This window comes from Cyanistes caeruleus, chromosome 4 (assembly GCF_971803275.1).
Source record: "Cyanistes caeruleus chromosome 4, bCyaCae1.hap1.1, whole genome shotgun sequence".
Taxonomy (NCBI): Eukaryota; Metazoa; Chordata; class Aves; order Passeriformes; family Paridae; genus Cyanistes; species Cyanistes caeruleus.
In genome coordinates, this window is record NC_141704.1 from 83,783,362 (window position 1) to 83,804,841 (window position 21,480).

Sequence of the window (21,480 nt, forward strand, 5' to 3'; positions counted from 1 at the left end):
ATGCTGCTAAAATCCTTTAGCTTAAGATCTTCTGGGATCTGATCTGTGCAAAATTGCAGGAGAGGTGATCTCCTGCTTCTGAAATTAGTCTCAAACCTGCTAAGCAGGCAGGAGGCACGCAACAATTTCAGACTTCAAGGAACTCTTGAGAAATTCCTTTCTGCTCTTACAGCAGTAGTGGAATATCTTGTGGCAATTAGAGGCAGTTTGCTTTAAAACAGATGGCATGTGCAATAGGAAAGGCAGACAGCAAGGAGAAACTAAGGTAGTTTCAGTACATACGAATTGTTGATTTATTTTAGCTTGTGGGTTTTTTGAATGCTGTCAAGGAAGCCTCTTGTTTGTTCCCTGTTCCTTGTTGGAGAAAATACAATATTGAGTAGCAGCCTTTGAGTTTTTGTGAGCTAATTTTTTCCAGTGATAAATCTCTGTTAATTTAAAGGGTTTTGGCAAAGATCTTATGAACTTCCACCATCCAGAGAGTAATTCCTTTACCCCTCACTCCCTGACTGCAAGTGGCTGCAGTTATTACTCTCTGGAAATAGGCAAGGAGAAGCAAATCATGACAACAAATCAGTGTGTGCCTCACAGCTGAATTGTTCCCTGATTTCTTAGCCCACACTTTTGGCAATGTTGTTGGATTCTCACACGCCCAGTATTCTTGACACAACTGCCATGTTATTCTTTTAAGTGATAGCTTTGCCTTCTCAACCAGCTTCAAACACTGGAGACTCACAAGTGCTGGAGTCATTTTCTGTTCCTATAGAGGACTTTTTTGTACTCGGTCAGCCCTGGAGGAAGAGATTCAAACAAGTCATTTTGTTTTACAGGCATGACTTCCATTAGGGATCCAGCATGGAGAAAACTGTCTGGAAAATAACACTGAGTGGCTTGAAATGTGTATTACAGGCTTGCTCCTATGAGAGTGTGCACACTGAGGGGAGAGTTGGGGGAGGAACACCAGGGCCAAAGGTCTGTTCTTCACACTTGACTGGTGCATTAAATTTCCTTTCTGTGGTGCTTCTTTCTGACTTGCTGTGGTGCTGTTGGGTTTTGCAAATGGGAAAGGTTATAAAGGTTTAGGTGTAAATGCAACTGACGGCTGAGACAGCAGTGCTTTTGGAGACAGCAGACCCATTTCTAGGTGCTAATGAAGGAGTTTCTGGTTTTCTTCCATATATATCCCCCAGAACCTAAATTACCCACCTGGGGTTTCTCTTTAACACACTTTACCATCCAAATTTTTTAACCCAGGCTCCAGAAACTTTCACCCCCTCCTCTAAATCTGCCTGACAAACATTTTATTGAAGGAATTGGCACCATGCTGTGCCATTAATAATTTTTATCCCCTACTCTCCCTGGCACAGCATGGTAAATTGGATTCCCTTCTTACTTTATCCAAGAATATGATCCTTATTCTGAGTTATTGTGCATTATAAAACCAGGTATTTGCATTTTAATTTACTTCTAGGGCTCTTGTTTTAGATCGACCAGCAAAGCTGAATCTGAAAACATGCTTGATGGGCCTGAGAGGCATAACAATTCCTTTTAGAAGAGGAGGTAAAGCTGCTGCACTTCTGCTCTGTGTGAGTGCAGTAGGAATAGCCTTCTGGTTATCAGTGGCATATATATATATAACATTCCAATGTATATATACATATACCTAACGTTCTAGTAGCTCAGTACCAAGAAGCAAGGAAGTTCATGGTCTCCACATTGCAGTTCTCTCTTTTTTTTTGCAGGGGTTTTGTTTGATTGTTTTTTGGTTTTTGGTGGGTTTTTTGAGGAAGGGAGTGTGACTCTCACAACTGAGCACCAGGCAGAGTGTTCTTTTTTTTCTAGCACCTGGGCAATTTAGGGGATGGGGAGCAAACAAGCACACAACCAAAATCATGTTCTTCATTATATTTATGCTTACTTTTAGCTGGGATGAAGGGTTTAGCTGCTGTCAAAGCATTGGTCATGAGAACATTTCCTCAGAGTGTCACAGGGATAGTGGTTAAGCCATTAAAGTGTACGAATTTACAGTTCTGGCAGTTTTGGGGTGGGGAAGGAGGTTTGGAAGGTACACTGTATGAATTTGTTCTGGTATTACTGTGAAGATAGTCTTTCCATTCTTACTGACTAATTTTGAGTTAGTGCATGGGAGAGATGATTTTTTAAATGACAATGGGGAAAATGAAATCCTGTTATCTAGACCAGTTCTAAAGGTGTCTGATCACTGATGTGCCTCAGACTGTTTCATTGAAATGACAGAGCCCAAGTTGTGGGCTAACTAACCCTGTGGCCCAAAGTTTTCAGGGGAAGAGTAATTCGAAATCCCTCAAAAAAGTAAGAAAGTGCTGTAATCACTCAGGAAAGGTGTTAGATGGATAAGGTGCCATAAAGAGTTGTCCTAATTTGTTGAAGAAGCACACTCAAATTAGCTTCTTGATGGGCATATCATAGGAGGTGCCTTTTGAGATTTGAGTGTGACTGCAATTGATTGTAGGAAAAAGAAGTTACACTAAATAACCGCTGTTTCTGAAGAGTAAATATTATAAAATAAAAAACTTTGCAAAAAATATGTGAAGAAATCTTTCCTTTAAGTGAAGGAGGCCAGTTTAGAAAGAGGAGGACTTGTTAAGAGAAGTTCACTTTGAAAGCAAGGGTGAGAAATGGAAAAGCTAAGTTAGCAAGGAGGTTTTGTAGCTGGCGAAGGGCTGGTAACTGTTTCTGAGAAAGTCTGTCTTATGTAGTTGGACTTGTTTTGATTGTAGCAAAATTTTGGGTGAATCTTGGGAATCTGCACTAGTCCTCACAGGATGCTGAAGAGGGTCATTGCTGAACAGAAGCAGTGAGTTCAAGGCAGTAGAAGAAATTTCACTGAGAGGTAAGCTGTTGAAAGGTACAGGGATCACTGCAACAAACATGATGAGCAGAAACATAGTACTGAGTGCAAAAAAGAACAAGCAGGATGCTCCAAGCCATTCTTCAAAGTCCAGTTTGGTCATTTACCAGGTGTCTTCTGATTATAACTTCAGCGGGTCAGCACAGTGAGGGAAGACCACAGAGGGAGACCTTTATTATATGATCAAAGTCAGAAAGGAAGTAAGAGTTCTGAGAAGACATGTAGTTGTCTTTAAACAGACATTTTATGGTAGCAAGTCCTTTTTCTTGGTTGGGCTTTCCTTCTCCTGAACATTCAAGTCCAGTTGTGCAGGACAGCAGTTTTTATACAGTAAGTACTAGCTTGTAAATGATAGCTTTTAGATATGTGTTATTGAAAAGGAGACTGAAGGGTTCAGCTTGTGATCTGCAAGTAAAATTTTGTGTGATTGCCATCAGCTACTTGGAAGTGGAGAAAATTTCTATTCAATGCAAAAACCTTTACTTGTAAACATGTGTCTTAAATGGGGGTAAAGGCTACATTCTGGATCCCAAGAGAGAAATGGTGATGGTGAGAGAATGGTCAGTGTTTTGTGTCAGTCCTTGCTGGCTGTAGTTTATTCTGGAGAGCAACATTGGGATTGATTTGGCAATGGGGGACACTGAAAAAGGCAGATGAACTTGAAGGTGGCCTTAAACTCAGTAAAATGGAAAATTAAGCAGCTACTGAAAGGTATGTGGTAAGTCCTGTGAATGCAAAATTGTTCAAGTTAGTGAATTATGGACTGAAAATGTGATCTGCTGAGACTGTACTGTGAATTTCCCTGGGTTTTCTTTGTTCCAGGGAGCAAATGATTCCACTCTTGGTTTCACAAGCAACCAAGATTTAATTAACACTTGGAAATTGCTTGGAGATCTTTGGGTGAAGAGCTATGAAGTTCTAATGATATTTGATTAAATGCAAAGAAAAGAAGTGCTTTTCTTGGATAAAGATGAGACTGTGAACTGCTATAACCAGGAATCATTTTCTTCACTGGAGGCAGGCGTGTTTTGTCTAGCACTCTTATTATTGATGACAATGGCTTGTTTTGGTGAGATCAACAGACTAAGAGCAGTATGAAAAACCTCCATCCCAATGAAGGAATGGGAGCTCAGCTTTCCTAGTATGTTCAACCTTACATCAGGGCAAGGCTTTTAGGGATGATCACTTCTTTGCCTGGTGAGTGGGGAGGAAGGATGTGCAAATATGTTACTTCTCCCACACGGTCATGGCAGTGTATCTTTGGCCAGGTGAGACACAGCCTGAAAGGGCTGGGGCAGCTGCTTGTCAGTGCTCCTCTCCTGCTGTTGCTACCTTCAGGTGAAGCTCAGAAGAAACAGCATTTCTGGCTGGTGGCTTTTGAATTTCTCTTGCAGCCCCACCTGGGAGAGGGCACAGATCAGACATTTCAGTCCAGGTTGATCTGTCTCCTGTAACTATTGCTGGCAGGGAAACTGGAGCACAGCGTCAATTAAGAGTGAGCTGTATAACAGAAATGTTGTCTGTGTAGAATCAGACATGGTACCCTCAATGATCCAGAGGAATGTCTGATCTTTTTAAAGGCATTAGGCCTCCCTACCACAGATAAAGATCACAACAGGGTCATCTGGAAATTTCTCCACTGCTTATGTTTCCTGTGACTGTAGTGATACACATTTTCTTTTCGGTAGGGACATGGAGGAAGATCATTGGCTAGCCTTGAGAATGGAGCTTAGATAGAAGAAACCGAATGTTTGTGTACACACAGTTGATTAATTTAAGGTTACAAGGTGCCAAAACACCTTCTCAAGCTATCTGCCAAATAAGATCTATTACTTCAAGCAACATGGAAACAAAATTTATTTTTTACAGTCTTGTAAAATTCTGTCCAAACAAGATTAACCCTCCTTTCACAAGTAATTAAGAAAATAAGAAGAAAAACAAGATTGAAAACACTTAAGGCTGTTACTACAAAAGATTGAGCTTCTGTGAATAAATACTTCTGAGATTCTTGCAAGGATGAGCGAAGACTCTAAAGATAACAAACCAGTTACTATACTTTACTAGTAACTTTTACTAGTTACAGTTCTAGTATCAGTTACTACAACTCCTCTCCTCTGAGGGAAGTCTGAGAGAGTTGGGGTTTTTCAGCTTGGAGATGAGAGGACTCCAAGGAAGCCTGTCAGTAGCCAAAAGGGGTTTATAAGAAAGATGAGAACAAACTTCTTAGCGGAGCCTGTTGTGATAGGACAAGGAGTACTGGTTTTAACTTAAGAGGGTAGATTCAGACTAAATACAATGAAGGCATGCTCTGTGATGAGGCTGGTAAAACAGCAGAACAGGTTGCTCAGAGTATTCAAGGCCAGATTGACCAAGGCTCTGACCACCTTGATCATCTGAAGATGTCCCTGCTCACTGCAGGGGCTTGGACTAGATGGCCTTTAAGGATCCCTTCCAAGCCAAACCATTCTGTGATTCTATACTGACTATCATCAGCTGCCTAATATCTCATGACTCTTCCTGTGGCCGCTGCTTTGGGGAGCAATTCCACTGCCAGTGGAGGAACTCAAAAGGTCACCTGTGAAACTCCAGCAGTACTGGTAAAGAACCTTTTTTTCCATTACTTCTTTTAGAAGTAATGGAGTTCTTAAAGTCATCTATCCCAGAAGTTGTCACTGTGATGGTAGAACCTGGGTTGTATATGTGTATTAACACTGTTAATGGAGAAGTAGATTAATCAAAAGTAGCCTGTATAGTTTAAAGATCTAATGGTGTACTATATTTGCAAACACAGACTTTCTGCTTAATATACACTGAATTTCTATTTAGTATATATTTCTTCTAAAAAAACCAAAAGCACATCTCCTTTCAAACCTGTCAGTGGTATGAGGCAAGTAAAAAGCGTGGAAGATTAAAAAGGTCACTTGTTTGTGACCTTTTTCTATGAAGAAAAAAGAAGCTGCTACTTCTCTGGAGAGGAGAACAAGCTTCAGGGGAAGAGGGAGAAGGGTGCTGAGATGGTAGGTCAAAATTATAAGTTTTACATAAACTTAATTCACAGTAGTGGGAGTGCCTTGTGAAATGAGAGATTAAAAATCAAAATGAAATGGTCTTTGTGTGAGAACATGACCTGTGGAGAATGATAAATGCTGGATCCTGCTGAGGATAACCTGGCAACCTTGATCACTCTCCAATCTGCAGAGCCATTCGGCGTCACAGGAACAGGACAGTATGCAAATGCTGAAACACCTGCAAATCAGGCTCGAGGAGCAATCAAAGTGAGCTAAACATTAATTAGAATAATACCCAAACCCTTAATGGAGGAAGGAACGTTGATTACACAGCCTCACTGGGGACTTCTTTCTGTCAGAGATGGTGTATGATGACAGTTTCTGATTACACTTACTCAGATAAGAAGTAAGACTTTAAAAACTGCTTAAATATGGAGAGAGAAGAGCAGAAAGCAAACAAGTTGATCTTTCTATGAGTGGTTGAATGTGTTTGGCTCTTCATAAGAGTATGTATTTTTTGCCTTTCAAACTTTTGAGGTGAATTGGCTTTTTGAGCTAATTTTGAATGCTTCCCTGGATCACTGTAAACCATAAATGTCTCAGCAGACTTTCCTTTGCTCTCCCCATTTCAATCCAGAGATGTTGCCAGCTGCAGGGTCAGAAGCACTGTGTGGGAGTGGTGACTGGGCTTCTCAAAGTGTTCATTTTTGACATTGTTTTGTTCCCTTGTTACCCTGCTCCAGTACCAGCTGCTTGGAAAGTCTGAGAATAAAATTAAGTACAATAACCATAAACTCAATCCTTTCTTATTTATGCCTTCTATAGTAAGGGAGAAATTAAATAAAAGCACATATCATTTAGAAAAAAAAAAAAAAAAAAAAAAAGGCAGCTTGACTTCTAGGCAAGAAGCCAAGATTTTATAGAATAAATTTACTATATGTACCCTGAAGTTTAGAACAGCAATGCCAAGCATCCCCCTGCTATCTCTCAGGCTTGGGGCTTGGGCTGGGAGGTGACCAGAAGCCCGATTCTCTGTGATGTGTACAGTCTTCATTTAAGGAAAAAGTAATTTAATACTTTGCCTGCCTTATCCTCCTGTGCAACTTCATTTCTCATTCTGCTCTGTAATGTTCTTTCTCCTTGGTTGATCGCTTACTTTTGTACTTCAGACATGAAAATTAAGTTCTTTGGTATTCTAGTGAGGTTTGCTTCAGCCTAACCTTTCTTGTTCACCTTGGTGTGCAGCTTGCCTGCCCTCTCTCCCATTTCAGAAGTTTTGTCACCCCTGTCACTTAGGTGACATGAACGTTCAGCATAGAGAGCAAAGGATCTCTGGCTGCTGTGATGCTTTCCTTACAGCTGAATTCTGTCTTTCTCAGACACCTTTCTTGGAATCTGTCAGATTGTCTTTAAACCTTCCCTGATTTTTAACTTTTTTTCTGAGGCTGTCTGATCCCTAGCAAGTATAGATGATAAAAATCACAGTTTTTTTGGTTGGCATTGTGAAGTGCTTGGAGACTTGCATAAAAATGTAGCAGTACTTCCAGTGCTGACAGTCCTGTCAGGTAGTATCCAGTGTCCTGGATGCCAGATTCCTAATGACTCAAATCTTTTTCCTGTGAAAGTAAGGAAAGAGTAATTTTTTCACCATGGATAGAAGACACAGCAGAAGTCTTTCAGTAGCCACCTGAATGTGAGATTCATCAGAGGAGTTAAAATGGAATAAGAGGAAGTGATCTGATCTGTGGTTGCAGATGGGACAGAGGATAGGGGACCACTCAAGAGGTTCCCAAGAACTGTGGAGAAATATTCCTGGAACTTGCTGTGGGTGTTGGAGAAAATTGCCTGTAAAATGGAGAGTGGCTTAAAGGCAGCGGGATGAGGGCTTTAGGACAAAGGAGAAACAAGATCTAAGTTGGGAATGAAGTGCAGAGGGCTTGAGGGCAAAAATATTTCAGAGGGACAAGAGAAAGTGAAAGCTTGAATCAAAGCAGCTGAAAGGTTGCCTTTAATATCTGCTTAGATCAAAAACTAAAAGTCTGTATGGATTAAGAGATAATCGACTAGGTAGATTTAATCTGCCACGTGTATTGCTTCTCCAAAGAAAAGCATTGGGAGGGGAAGATTGATTTGGCTCAGTGCCCAGCATTTGAAGGTAGGTGTTGTAGTCTCCTTTTTCCACAGACCCCCCCCATTTCACTTGTCCTGAATGAAGCACATGCTGCTGAAAGGGAGGGGCTGTCACTGTAGCCTCCTGCTCCTTTGCAACTCCAGAGTCGTACTGAATTTAACTAAAGGCAGTTCTCAAGCAGAGAAGAGCACCGAGAGCAAAGTAACACAACAATGACTAAGAAAATAGTCCTGGGGTAGGTTCAGATGCTCATTGTGGTTTTGGCTGCTTGAGCAATGGGTTCTGAGAGGTACTACTGGGCCACTGTATTGGAACTTAATCCCTCTCGTCCTGATTGTTCTTGTCCTCCCTTTAATGGAGGTTAAGGCCTGAATGCCACCTTTCCTCCAGCACTGAAATCCTCAGGAATTCCTTCCTGTTTCATTTCTTTACAAAAACTGGTTGAGTCCTTTGAGTAAGTTCAGTTTCCACAGCAATAGAAATAGTTGATCAAACATGAGGAGGTTTTCTCCATGTATTTTTTTCCAGTAAGGATATGGTATATTGTCTCTTCTAACTAACACATCTAGCTCTATCCTGAACTGTTCATGCATAACAGTCATGCACTTCTAGGAGCCTGTACATGTGATAGAATTTGGATTAGTTGGATTGAGGGGATTTAATTTTTTTTCAAAGTTACCTTGTTCAGCAACAAATAAATCTGTAGACTGATAGGTATTCCTTCTGTGTTGTGGGCTTGCATCTGTGCGACCTCAGGTGAAGGTTTTTGGCAGATCTCATAAGGTCAGTGGGATTTGGCCTGTCAAATCCTAGAACAGGATTCAAAGCCCCAGAGAAAGTACAGAGTGCCTCAGAGAAGATTCGTCATGGTTTGAAATACCTGAGCTGGCACTGGACAACTTCCCCAGCTTGTGCTGGGAGCGTGCAGCCTGCCTGATATGGTCTGCTTTCACTGGTGATATTTGGTGGGCAGTGGGGATAATGTGGGGCAGGAAAGAGAGTGAGGGAAGTGTTTGACTGCCTCACTGGACCCACTCACATTCATTTAGTGAAAGGGAGGAGAGCACTTACTGGTTTCGAGGCCTCAGCTTACTTAACTTTTTGCTTAGCACTTCCTTCTGGGAGAGAAACGTGCCTTGTCAGATCCTGAAAATTATGTCTGGAAGTCAGCAGGGTACTGGCTAAAAGGCAATTGATACCTCACTTTTATTTGGAGCTTCAGGAAAGCTTTGTGGAGTTCTTCTAGAAGAGAGGTCTACTCTCAGGTGAGAGAGAAAATTGCATCATTGATTTGAGGGAGAGCAGCAAAGCAGAAATAAATGACTAGGTTTTTTCAGCTTTGAAGGAAGTAAAAATAGTCAAATGCCCCAAGGGAGCAGTACTGGAAATCGTGTCAATCAATACAATTATGAAACCTGTAGAAAAGAGGTGAACTGTGAGGTGGGAAAATTTGCTGGTGAGAGCAGTTAGGAAAGATTTAGGTCCTTCAGAGGCATCTCAGACTTGAACAAAACAAGACAATGGGACAGCCCTGTGACACATGAGATTTGCTGCAGACAGGTGCTAGGAAATGCACACTGAAAGGAACAACAGAAACTACTCTGAGAACCTATCAAGTGTATAAGTGATGTGGACTACTTACTCCACTAAGGCAGAGGGAGGGTGTGGGAAGGAAATCATGAACAGATTTGTACTCAGTGTTGGTACAAAATACAAGCTGTTAGACTGTGTTTAAAATAAAATGGGGTAATGGAGAATAATTTTGAGAGGGAGAATCTCATGAGATTCAATTTTGCTCATCTCCCACTCCAAACAGAATAAGGTAGAAACAGGCTGTGTGATATCATGCCATATGCATAAGGAAGGGTTTTTCATGCCTCCAGGAAGAGGAGAACATGGCTATAAACAAACAGAAATACTTGAAGCTGTTTAGAGAAAGTGAGGGGTTTTTTTTCAGAATGGTACAAGGAGAATAGGCTGCTTGTACTTGCTGTTTTTCACTACCTGCATTGAGGGGGGCTTTCTGTTTCTATACTGTAATAGAGAATGCACTGCCCAAAGTTAAAATACTGGAAAAGAAGGATTTGGTACAGTTTGAAACTGGGAATCATGGATCACTACTGACCTCAAATTCATTACTGAAGGGAATTAGACACAGCAGAAAAAGAGCATGAGCACTCTCTCCTCAAAAGCAAAGAGAGACTCTTGGTGAAATTTAAAGACAGTACTTAAGATTGCTTTTTACAGGCACAGAATGATCCAGTGGAGCAAAATATTGCTGAAGTGGAGTGCTCTCTTTCCTAATAGCTTATGTTGCCATGAAAATATTCTTCCTTGGATTCACTGGAGGGGCAAAAGTTCAGAAGACTTTTCAGCTTTTGACCTTGTGGTTGGGGAGAATCTGCTGGTTATGCATGGGGAAGGAGGGCTTTTCTGAGAAGGTGACTCCAGGTTACCTGTAGCTGATGCTCTCTCCCAGCATCTCTCCTAACCTCTGGTTGGGCCTGTGTGACAGTTCCAGCAGTGTGGCAGCCACTCTGCAAGGCATGGAGGCAGTTTCAGTAATGCCCCTGGCTGCTAGGTGGGAGAGAAATGTGTCCACAATGTGAATGCAGAGGTATTTAGACACTGACTGCTCTCCTGTGCTGCCACAGAGTGCTTTTCACCTGAGTCCCAAAGCATTCTGATACTGATCTAGTGGTATGGTTTATCTGCACCTGGCAACTAAGCACCACACAGCCCCTTGCTCACCGTACTCCCTGCACAGGGAGGGGAAGGAGAACTAGAAGGGTGAAAGTGAGAAAATTCATGGGTTGGGATAAGAACAGTTAAATTATTAAAATAAAATATAAAATTGATAATAATATTGTAATATAAAGGAAAACAACCAAAAGCAGAGAGAAATAAAACACAAGAAAGACAAGCGATGCAAATAAAAGCAATTGTTCATCACCTCAAAGAAGGCTCCAGTCCCTGAGTAGCAGACCCCAGCCACGTTTCTCCCTGGTTTATAGGCTGAGCATGCTGCCATAGGGTCTGGAATATCCCTTGGGTCAGCTGGGATCAGGTGTCCCGGCAGCGTCCCCTCCCCAACTCCTTGTGGTAGGCCGAGAGGCAGAAAAGGCCTTGACTCTGTCTAAGCTCTGCTCAGCAATAATTAAATCACCCTGTGTTATCAAAACTGTGTCTGTTGTCAGTTTTCCATCTTTCTGTGCCTCAGACAGACACAGGAACATCATGCTGAGTCACGGACTGATCCTACTTCATGTTGGAGTACCTAAAGCTCTTAATGGGATGGGTACAAGTGTGTCTCCACCAGCACTGTTTTGCACTGTGAAACAACCCAGTCCCCTGAGAGTCACACCCTTCTCTGAGGGGCTGGGAACTGGCTGTTTTAAATAAAAAACACTGGTTCTGGATTCTTAAGAAGTGTTCTTGCCTCCTAGGATCTCTCAGCGGGTGGAGGCCAGCCGGGCACAGCTCCAGGCAATTGGGGAGAGAGTCACACTTGCCCAGGCCAAGATTGAGAAGATAAAGGGCAGCAAGAAGGCTATTAAGGTAGTGATTTCACTGAAGGCTGCATGGCCTCTTTTCTTCCTTTCTTTACTCCTGATGTAAGCTCTGGAGGAGAAAAGGTGCTCAGCTGCTGCCCACTCACCTCTCCATGCCTTGTTGCTGAGCAGGATTGTGGTGAGAATCCCATTCCTGACTCCAGTTAATCCAATTAATGAATTTTGGACCCATGAGCCACACAGTTCCAGACTTTATGTAGCCTTTATAGGTTTCTGTCCCAGCTGCTTCCTGAGAAAGAGAAAAGGCGTGCTGAGCTAAGCCTAAAACCCTCACTTCAGGCTCATAGACACTTACTTGAATGAAAGCTGCTGTCATAGAGGCTCCCTTTAGTGCATCTTAATCCCATTGAGCCATGTAAAACTGGTGAAAATCTTTCTTTCTCCATTCTTGCCCCATTTTTTACAGTGTTTCCAATTCCTTTCCTGCCAGGAAGCCTTTTTGCCAGTGATCTAATACTTTTAGAGAGAGAGAAAAGCTCTGGCAATTCCAGTTTCAGAAGTGGCAGCCCATGCATGTTTGGGTCTGTGCACATTGCCCTTAGGAGCCTGTTGACCCCACAGCTGTCCATTCCCATGGGCAGCACAGATTGCATGTTTATTCCTCTCCATGTGTTTCTGTATGGTAGGATTGCCTAGTTGTTGGGAGTTTTCAGTCCCTCCTTGTTTCTCCGTAGGTGTTTTCCAGTGCCAAGTACCCAGCCCCTGAACGGCTGCAGGAGTACAGTTCAATTTTTGCTGGTGCAGAAGACCCAGCTAAACAGAAGTGGCCAAGACACAAGATTCAGAGCAAACACCGAATGCTGGATGAAAAAGCTCTGCAGGTAAGGAGGAGAACAGACCTTGGGAAGGACAAGCAAAGAGAACCTGGAGACCGTTAATCTCTTTGATAAAGTGGACCAGGGCTTTGGGACATAGGCTAGGAGTAGAACATATTTTCATTTGGCCTGTCAGTGGGGAGGGTGGGAGGTCAGGCTGGGAAGCTTGTGGAGATGCCAGTTGGAGAGGGCCATGTCTGTACAGGAGCTTGCCTGGGTGGCTGTCAACTGCCAGGTCTCTGGAGCAGTTCCATTTCCTGGAATGCTGCTGTTTCCTGCAGCTGTGCTGCTGGGTGCTGCTGCCTGGGCTTAAGATTTTGGCTGTGCGTAGTGGGGCAGCTGGGATCAAGCTCATAGTTGTTTCAGAAATAGTTTCTGAAGGCTCTGATACAACTCCTGGTGAGAAGGGAAAGGTAAGAAGGCTTGTGAGTGTGTCAGGAGAAAAAGGAGTCATTCATTAGAGTATTTTTCTGCCTCGGGAAATTGTTGCACTTGGGCATTGTCCCTGGGTTGGAAGGAGAGGAGGAAGAGTTGCCATGCTTTAAGTTTAAAAGTAGCTGTGTATGTGCTGTGCCAGGAGATGTGCTGTTCCTGGCAGGTTAAGGATCAATTTGACAACTTCCCTGCTTTCCACCCCTAAAGAGACCTCCTTCCTCATCCTGTGTGACTTGGCCAAAAATAAAGCTGCCACTGAATAATTTATCATGCTAAACTTTCCTGAGTGTTAATGGAGCTGAGACCTCGCACAGTGAGGTAGTTATGAATATTTCAGCCAGGCCAAGGAAGCAGGATTGCTGGCCGAATGGACAGCTGGCAAACTTGAGCAGGGCTCCTGCTTCCTTCCAGTCCTGGCAGTAGCACAGGCAGAGGTGCATGGGACGTGCTGGTGTCTCTTGCAGGGAGGCCAGTGGCCCCGTCCCACAGGAGTGTGGGGGAGCAGAGGCAGGCAGGGAGCAGACAGGGAGATGGGCTCCCACCCTGAAGGGCTGGTGCTGAACTTGAGCCCCTTGCACAGGGAAGGGTTTGAGAAGAGCATCAGCTGTTAAAAAGCAGTGTCCCACAAAGAGCAAATGGTGTGCCTGTTCAGCTGGCCTGCTGGCTCCAGCGGGCTCCACGTGACATTCCCCACAGCCATCTGCCTGGGATGCCACCTCTTCCAGTCCCAGTCAGTCTCTGTACCATTGCATGTTCCGCCCTTCGTGACTAAAGCTGCCATCAACACAGGGACTTTGTTTCAGGCCCTGGTGGATGTTTGTTGCTCCCCTCCTGCAACCCATCTTTTGATCCTCTTTTAGGACTGTTGATCTTTCTCTGGCTTTGCTGAGACTGCCTCATGCAGCAGTTGTCACTCTTGCCAAGCTGACGCACATGAGCTCCTGCAGCTCCTCTGTGGGGTGGGGGGATGCCGCTGTCAGCTGAAGCACGGAGGGGCTGATGTGCTGAATGGAGCTCAGTGTGGCCAAGCTCCAACCACATTCTAGGGGGACAGGCCTTCTCAGCCATAGTTGAGCACGGAGCCTGACGTGCCTTGCAGTAATGAAATGTGACAGGGAGAAGTCTAATGTTTGCATTTATGCTTTCCTCAATTATTCAGGGCTTTCAGCAGAGGCTCACTGCCCGTTTTCACTTCTATTGAGAGCCTCTTTGCAGTGAGCAGTTGCAGTGGCCTTTGCTAAACTCCACTTGCACACGTGCACACACTCTCTCATCAGGAAAGCAAACTCCGCTCACGTCAGTTTGAGGAGAAGTGGTGGCAGCCTGTGCACAGCCTTTAGGGTTTTTGCTCTGGGGGTAAGCAACTGAGTTGGAAATGTAGGATCAGCAGGGATCTGGCTGCAGTCCTGTGGGGATTCCCAGGCACTGGGCACTGCCTCTGTGGTGGGAGCTGTGTCTGGGTGCTGCACATGCCACTGAGGAGACTGGAAAACAGGGTGGGAGATACCGTCTGCTTGGGCTATGGAAGAAGTCCAAGCAAAAGTTACCATCCACTACTGGAGTAACCTTGCTAGGCTTCAAAAGTGTCAATAACTTGGCATGTCCTCGTGAATTCTGCCTGTCCCAGAGACCACCACAGGCATGTGGAGCTTAAACCAGGTTTTTGTCATTCGCTTATCTTGAAGTGCTTTCCCAGCTGGCCTCAGCACTCCACTGGTGTGTGGGGAGTGGATTTCTGGTACATCACACCAATTTCCATTGTAATAGTGTGTGTTTAATTAAACTGAAGAAAAGAGTGACTTTATATATGTTCAACTATAGGTTCTTAATAAGAAAAATGCCTGAAAATGCAGTGTGTCCTTGGGGGTGTGATCCTGCCAGGTGCCAGACCCCAGGCTGAGCATTCAAGTGCCCCCCCATCATTACTTCAGTATGTCAAGGTTGCCAAATTTTGGCTTAAGAACTTAATGTTCCTATAAGAAAACAAATTTTTACATGGCACCTTAGCTTGTGGAATTCACAGTTGCAGGATATTTTTGACAGTGTGTGGTTGTTACAAATTTCAGAACAGGTCTAGGTACTCGAGTAAGACTAGCACTTTGACGGCATTTAAATTAGGATTATATTTCACATTTCAGAATACTCATGCTTAGTGCTTTTATAACTGCCTTAGATGAGGTTTGTAAGTAAATGTAGGTAATGGTTGCTTTCTCACTACACCCTTAAAGTGATGCACAATCATCCAGTGCTAACTGAAATCTACAAAGAGAGAATTAAAAAAAATATATATAAATGACTTGAGGACTAAGTGTGTCTGAACAGTTCTAGCAAAAAAAGTCAGTACTTCCTCATGCTTAAAAAATTACACATTGGGAAATGAATATTAATGATCAAAAGAACTTTTACTTTTGAGCAGTTTTCTGCTTCTACAATCTCTAAGAATTTATATATTTTTGCCTATTTGCTTCTATAAAAAAATAGAAGGTGTTAATTTCAATGCATTTTTCACAAGTTGGAACCTGAATTAAATCAAAACGTTACAGATCCTTTCTTACAGCATTTTATAGTCTCAGAGCATCATACAAACTCTTAGTGGATTAACTGAACTGTGACTAAGCTATTTCCTTGGATTTCTGGCTACCAGATTCAAGACTGAAATTTTAATCAGCAGGAACTGCTTGTGTCACTGAGATGTGGTCTTAAAACTGAACCACCAGCGGTCTCCATTTCTCCCATACAAGTACAAGGAGGGAAGAGGGACTCAGAGAATGGGGTGGTGCGGGGATGTTGGAAATAGTGAAGCAGTAGGAAGCTATGGACAATATTTGGAGTGGTCATCCCTTGGTGGCAGAAGAAAGCCACAAGTGTGGCCAGTTATTTAACCTGATAAAGTGCCCTGGTTTCTCCTGGTATGAACATGTACAGCTGCTTGCCTTTGTTGTGAAGAAAAAGCTGTGAAGAGTTGTGAAGGGGCTGAGGAGGGGTCTACAGAGGGGTCTGAGGTGAGGGTTTGTTCATTCCAGACTGTCTCTATTAGGAACTGATGCCTTTCCTCCCTCTAGAGCAGAGTGCTGTGGGTGCTGAGCTTCATCCCCCAGAGCATGTGGCAGCGGGCACTGTCACGCCAGCTGGAACACCGGTCTGATGTGGGATGGCAATTCCCGTGCTCTGTGAAAGGCAGTTCAGATGTAATAAGTCCTTTTCGAAAGGGAGCTCTATATATTATGCATGAAGTTTTAGAACCAAGAGAGAGATTTCAGTTCATTAGAGTTGAAAACTCCTGCAAATCCCTCAGGCTTTGCAAAACCATCTGGCACACGTTCCACCCTGCGCACTCCTTTCTGCCTGATCTCTTGCCTAGTGCAGACACTCTGTTCTTTCCTAACCTCCTCTTCCTTTGCCTTCCCTGCCTACCCCACCAGTGCGATCCCAGCTCTTGAAACATCACGTGGAGGCAACAGAGGGGAGGTAATAGAGATGTGTGGGGAACTCTGCCTGAAATGAAAATGTAAATGTGTCGTAATTGGAGGCACTGTAACAAAAAAAGCCTTTTAGGTTGTGGTGCTTGATCCCTGCCTCCGACTACAGAGCTGGAGTGGTGGTTTTATCCTGGTGGATCCTGGCCACAGAACACGTGTTCAGTATGACCCACCCACAGCACCAAAAGCACTTGCTGTGAGTGTGAGCTGCTGACATTTGTCATGAGTGTGGGGTTGCAATGTTGTCCGTGTGCTTCCTAGCTCAAAGGGAGGTAGACAAGGAGCAGCAGAGTTCCCAGACCATACAGTGCATCCAGCAGTGTGGGTTGTGGTGGCTGGGGAGAGCTGCCTCAGCAGCTGTGGTTCTAGTGTCTTACCACCTTTTATCTGTCTTCTTGCAGGAAAAGCTCAAGTATTTCCCTGTGTGCGTGAGCACCAAAATTCACCAGGAGGATGATGCAGAAGAAGGCCTTGGCAGCCTTCCCAGGAACATCAGCTCCCTCAGCTCCCTGCTACTCTTCAATACCACCGAGAACCTGTGAGAGCTGGAGCAGTGCTGTGCTGCTCACCTGCCCCTGCTTGTCCTCAGAGGAGCTTTCCCTTCCCCAGGAGTTGCAGTGACTGCTTGCTTTCCTGGGGCTGTTACCTATCAGGCTCTTGACAGGACAGGATTTGATACCTCTCTGCTGGTTTCCAGCTGGGAACCTTGCCTTCCCCGCTCTTTGCCTTGGGTGGAAGCAGTTATTTTGTCTGCACCTGATCCTCTGCTCACCTGATTCAGTCCAATTTTGGACTTTCTTTTGCTTAGTTCTTCCTATTGTTTCTTTGCAATTTCTCTCCAGCCTTGAGATATGCTATCACTCCTGCCCTTCTCTGCCCTGTGTGCCAGCCTAGGTACAGCGTCTTCTCCTGACAATTCCTCACAGCATTACTCTACTGCTTTAGCTGCTTTAATGTCTCCACCACCTCCCTTACTGCAGTGTCCTTTGCCACTGGGCTTCTGCATCATGGTTCTTCCTTCTGCTCTTATTGAAGAGCTACTTTATGCTCTTCTTGAGCTTTCAGCTGCTGGACCTTCTCTTTCTTCTCCTGAACCATGGATCATTTCTCCATTTTGTCTGTCCTCCTGGACCTTGAGTGATGAGTCACTGGTGTCCTGCTGCAGACTGTAGGATGGTTTCAGGCCAGGTGGTGGAAAGGGGAGAGCTCAGTTATGGTGGCACTACAGTGGGGCTTTGCTTTAGAATTAGTCTGGAGGCTGCACAGGCAGGGTGGGGGGCTGGTTGCAAAGAGGAAAAATGGGAAAATTTAGCTTAAAGAAGGAACCTGGAAGGCCCAACATGTTCCATCTTTATGAGTGAAGTCAGGTCTCTGCCTCCAAGGCCCTCTTGTGTACAGTTTCTTCTGGCCTTGGCTCTCAAGGCAGCATTACTAAAATACCTGTTTTCTGCCCTTAGGTACAAGAAGTATGTTTTCCTGGATCCTCTGGCTGGAGCAGTGACCAAGACCCATGTGGCTCTGGAAACAGAGACAGAAGAGAAACTCTTTGATGCACCTCTCTCCATCACCAAAAGGGGACAGCTGGACCAACAGGTGAGATGCAGCTGCTTACACTTCAGAGGGTTGTGCTCAGTTCTCTGAAAAGAAAGGGCTTTGATAGGGTGATGAGCAGGTATGACAATAGCCCCTTACAGGGCTGCAGATTACCTCATTTCTCAGAAGGGCCTTGCCTGGTTTTGTGCTTGAGGTCCTGGTGTGAGCTTGATGGATGAGACAAAGGCAATTTCTCTCTGCTCAAGCCTTTGTTGAGTGGTGAAAGGAGAATAGTGGGGTGTGGACTCACCTTGCTGCGTGACCTCAGGGCTGCAGCAGGGTTTGGAGGATCTACCACTTGATCAGCCCGGTGGTGCCAACTCCTGAGCCTCATGTGAAGTCTGAGGTGCCACTGCTAGAAGGTCCCTGGGGTGAAGTGTGATCCCCATCATTCCTGCTGGAAAGGGGTGCCTCTGGTGCAAACAGAAGGGCCAGCCAGGCTGAGTAAAGGGTTGTGTGCTTGGTGTACACATGGGACAGGCAGTGCACCAACCCAGTTGCCCCAGCATGTGACTGGTACCTGGCACCTTATAGAGGCCAGTCGTGGGGTGTACCAGGAATGTCATTAGAGTGTCATTTGGGACTGGGAAAAGGAGCCTGGGAATCATTTGCTCATCATATTGGACTGGAGGATATAATGTACATAATGAACAAGCTCTTTATTTACAGTGCAGCATCACTGCAGTGTTGCCTGTGTGTTAAACACAAAAGCAAACCCCTGTAACTACTGAGTTGTGCTTCTGCATTTTAATCTTTGAAATGGTTCAGACACTATCCTCTTCTGGAGGAGAAGGGACCGGTTTATTTAGGCTACAGCAATTAGAGCATGAACCTTCAGAGTTCACTTGCTACTATGCAACTAAGAAGAGTCCTGCACTTCTTCCTCCTGCAGTCTGCCTTTCCCAAGCCTGGTCTGCAGGAAGTAGCTTCTGAGCATAGAGGTGTAGGGGTAACTGATGTACCAAGGTATGCCTGCCCAGCTCTGACCGCTGCCTAATTGTTCCCTGCAGTGCCCCTGTTTGCAGCAAGCACATAGTCACTGCCTTACCTTGTTGGTTTGTGTTTCTTTAGGTTGCTGAAAATTACTTCTACGTGCCAGATCTGGGCCAGGTCCCTGAGATTGATGTGCCCTCCTACCTGCCAGACCTGCCTGGCATTGCTGCAGATCTCATGTACAGTGCCGACCTGGGCCCTGGCATTGCACCCTCTGCTCCCAGCAGCGCTATTCCAGAGCTGCCCACTTTCAACACTGAGTCGGTCGAGCCTTTGCAACCAGGTATTTTCAATCCCTGATCCCAGGACCCTATGAAGGAGGAAGGCAGGGATTGCCAGAAAGTGGAGACAAAGCAGAAAGTCCCTTGGTAGAAATTTTAAGATGGATGTTGGCTGGATGATGGATGTTGCACTTCAGGCTTAGACCTGAGTGAATGCTGCAATCTGCTCAAGTTCTGTCCTGACTGCAACCCCTTTAGCTCCCTCCCCATCTGTATGCATGGCTAGGGAGGAGGGAGCACAGTGTGCAAGGACTGGGTGTGTGTCAGCCTGGTGGGATGCCCTTGTGCGAGAGGGATGCAGCTGGGGAGGGAGAGTAGGAGAATCTCAGACTCTTGCCTTGGCCCTGCCTGCTGTTACGAGAGGGTGCACAGGGCACAGGAGTGCAGGTGCTGAGGACTCTGATCTGTTGCTGCTGAGGTGTGTGAAGCTGTGAGCTGAAACACTTGATGTGCCATCCTCTGCAACTCTTCAGATAAAGCTTCTTTCATATTTCAGATCTTCAAGATGCTGAGCTACTGCCACCTCCTCCCCCTCCGCCTCCCCCACCACCTCCTGTTTTGCCAGCTCCAGTGCCTCCTCCACCGCCCCTGCCCCAGCCCACAGCACCCTTGGAACCGGCTGGCACAGTGAGCGAGGAGAGCAGCAATGCAGTGCCTGCAGGTAAGGGCTGCACTCCTCCACAGCTGCACCAGCCTCCTGGCCTTCAGCTGTGTCCTTGGGGCACCCCCTGTACCTTCCCAGCCTTCCAACAGAGGGTGGGGAGCTGCAGTGGGAAGAGATGCTGTCAAGGTACTGGAGTAGCCCTTCCCATGAGAATTTGGTTGGGCCTGTAGCTGATGCACTGACCCATGTCTGCTGCCTGTCCTTCCTGTCCCTGCAGCTTCAGTCCAAGGAGCCCCAAAGGAGGTGGTGAACCCCTCTACTGGGCGTGCCAGTCTCCTGGAGTCCATCCGCCAGGCTGGGGGCATTGGGAAGGCCAACCTTCGCAGCGTCAAGGAGAGGAAACTGGAGAAAAAGAAGCAGAAGGAACAAGAACAAGGTCCTTGAGGCTCTTTTGGCAGAACTGCTTTTCCTTGCCCAGGCTGGAGAGGTGTGGGTTTGGGGGCAGATGGGCAAGTCAGGAGCACAGTCAATTCGCAGAGCAGAAGGGAGTTGTCTCTCCTCACAGGCTGATCTAGGTCTCAGGTGTTCACCATTCAGCCAGAGCTTTGTGAATGTGCTAAATCCCACTGGGCCAAAGGGCATCTGTTTCAGGGCTTGTGGAGAAGTTTCACATGTGGTGCACAGGACCAGGCACACAAATGAGACCTGGGCATCAAGTGAGACAGGGCCAAACAAGTTTAAGTACCTTGGTTGAGGTAGCTGGGGAGGGGATTGATGGAGCTGCTATGGCAGAATGAGGCTGCAAATGCACAGCCCCTGAATGAATTCCACTCTTGGTTTCCCCCAGAACATGCCATTAACCCTGTTGTGCCTAGTGTTTTCCTGCACTGAAAATGCACTGTAGTTTTGGGGTGTCAAATTAGAGGTTTGGAGTTTTTTCATTAATCTGAAGACAGTATTGCAGGGAAATGCTTTTGCCATAGTGCTTAGCTCAGACTAATCTTTCTTCATTGACATGTTCTGCTGTTTCAGTGAGAGCTACAGGACAAAGTGGAGATTTGATGTCAGACCTCTTCAACAAGCTGGTGCTGAGACGCAAAGGTACTGTCCTGCAATGTGAGCTGCTCCTTTCCCTGAGGAAAGGTGGAGAGCACTCCCTGGCACTCAAGTTGTGTCAGCCACAGACTTGGAAACAGCAAGAGATTTTCCTGGGCAGTGTACCACTATAGCTGGGAGTGTCTTTACAGAGAATGAGCAGAGCAATCTCCACCTCAGGTCCAGCTGGAGGCATTGGAGGGGTCTGTGTGTTTCAGAGGATGGAGCCCGAAAGCTACCTGTGAAGAAGAGGCAGCAGTATTTTTTTAATCCAGTGCTCAGGAAACTGGGCCCACTGCCCATATGGGCACTTGAGATGCCCTGAGGCCATGGCAGGTTCCTGGGGCATTTAGATCAAAGATCACACCTCAGCACTGGGCACATGACAGCAGGGACTTGCTCAGCAGAGACAGGTCAGGGAGCTGTAGTTAAACGAGACCTTGGCACAAGTCTGTGGCAGCATTAAACATGTTGGCTGTTCTGGTTACCTGGGTGGTGAGAATGGCTTTCCCCGTCCCCTTTGCTGAATCTCTTTGGTCTCTAGTCCCCAGGTGTCACTAAGTGGTGATTTTCTTCCCTCACAG

At 45.4% G+C, this 21,480-nt stretch overlaps 1 protein-coding gene across 10 annotated transcripts in view; it reads left to right on the forward strand.

The window, feature by feature from the left end:
- Positions 1-21,480, forward strand: part of WASHC1 (WASH complex subunit 1) — a 155,432-nt gene that overhangs the window by 113,084 nt on the left and 20,868 nt on the right. For all 10 annotated transcript variants that reach the window (XR_015285825.1, XM_086885587.1, XM_086885586.1 and 7 more), the window contains 8 exons: positions 11,476-11,587; positions 12,276-12,422; positions 16,732-16,868; positions 17,788-17,923; positions 18,995-19,199; positions 19,694-19,858; positions 20,079-20,237; positions 20,834-20,902. Coding sequence is in view for 9 of the 10 variants with exons in the window: in XM_086885587.1 (XP_086741713.1) it covers positions 11,476-11,587; positions 12,276-12,422; positions 16,732-16,868; positions 17,788-17,923; positions 18,995-19,199; positions 19,694-19,858; positions 20,079-20,237; positions 20,834-20,902 (1,130 nt within the window). In the remaining variant the exon portion in view is untranslated. The remainder of the gene's footprint in view (positions 1-11,475; positions 11,588-12,275; positions 12,423-16,731; positions 16,869-17,787; positions 17,924-18,994; positions 19,200-19,693; positions 19,859-20,078; positions 20,238-20,833; positions 20,903-21,480) is intronic.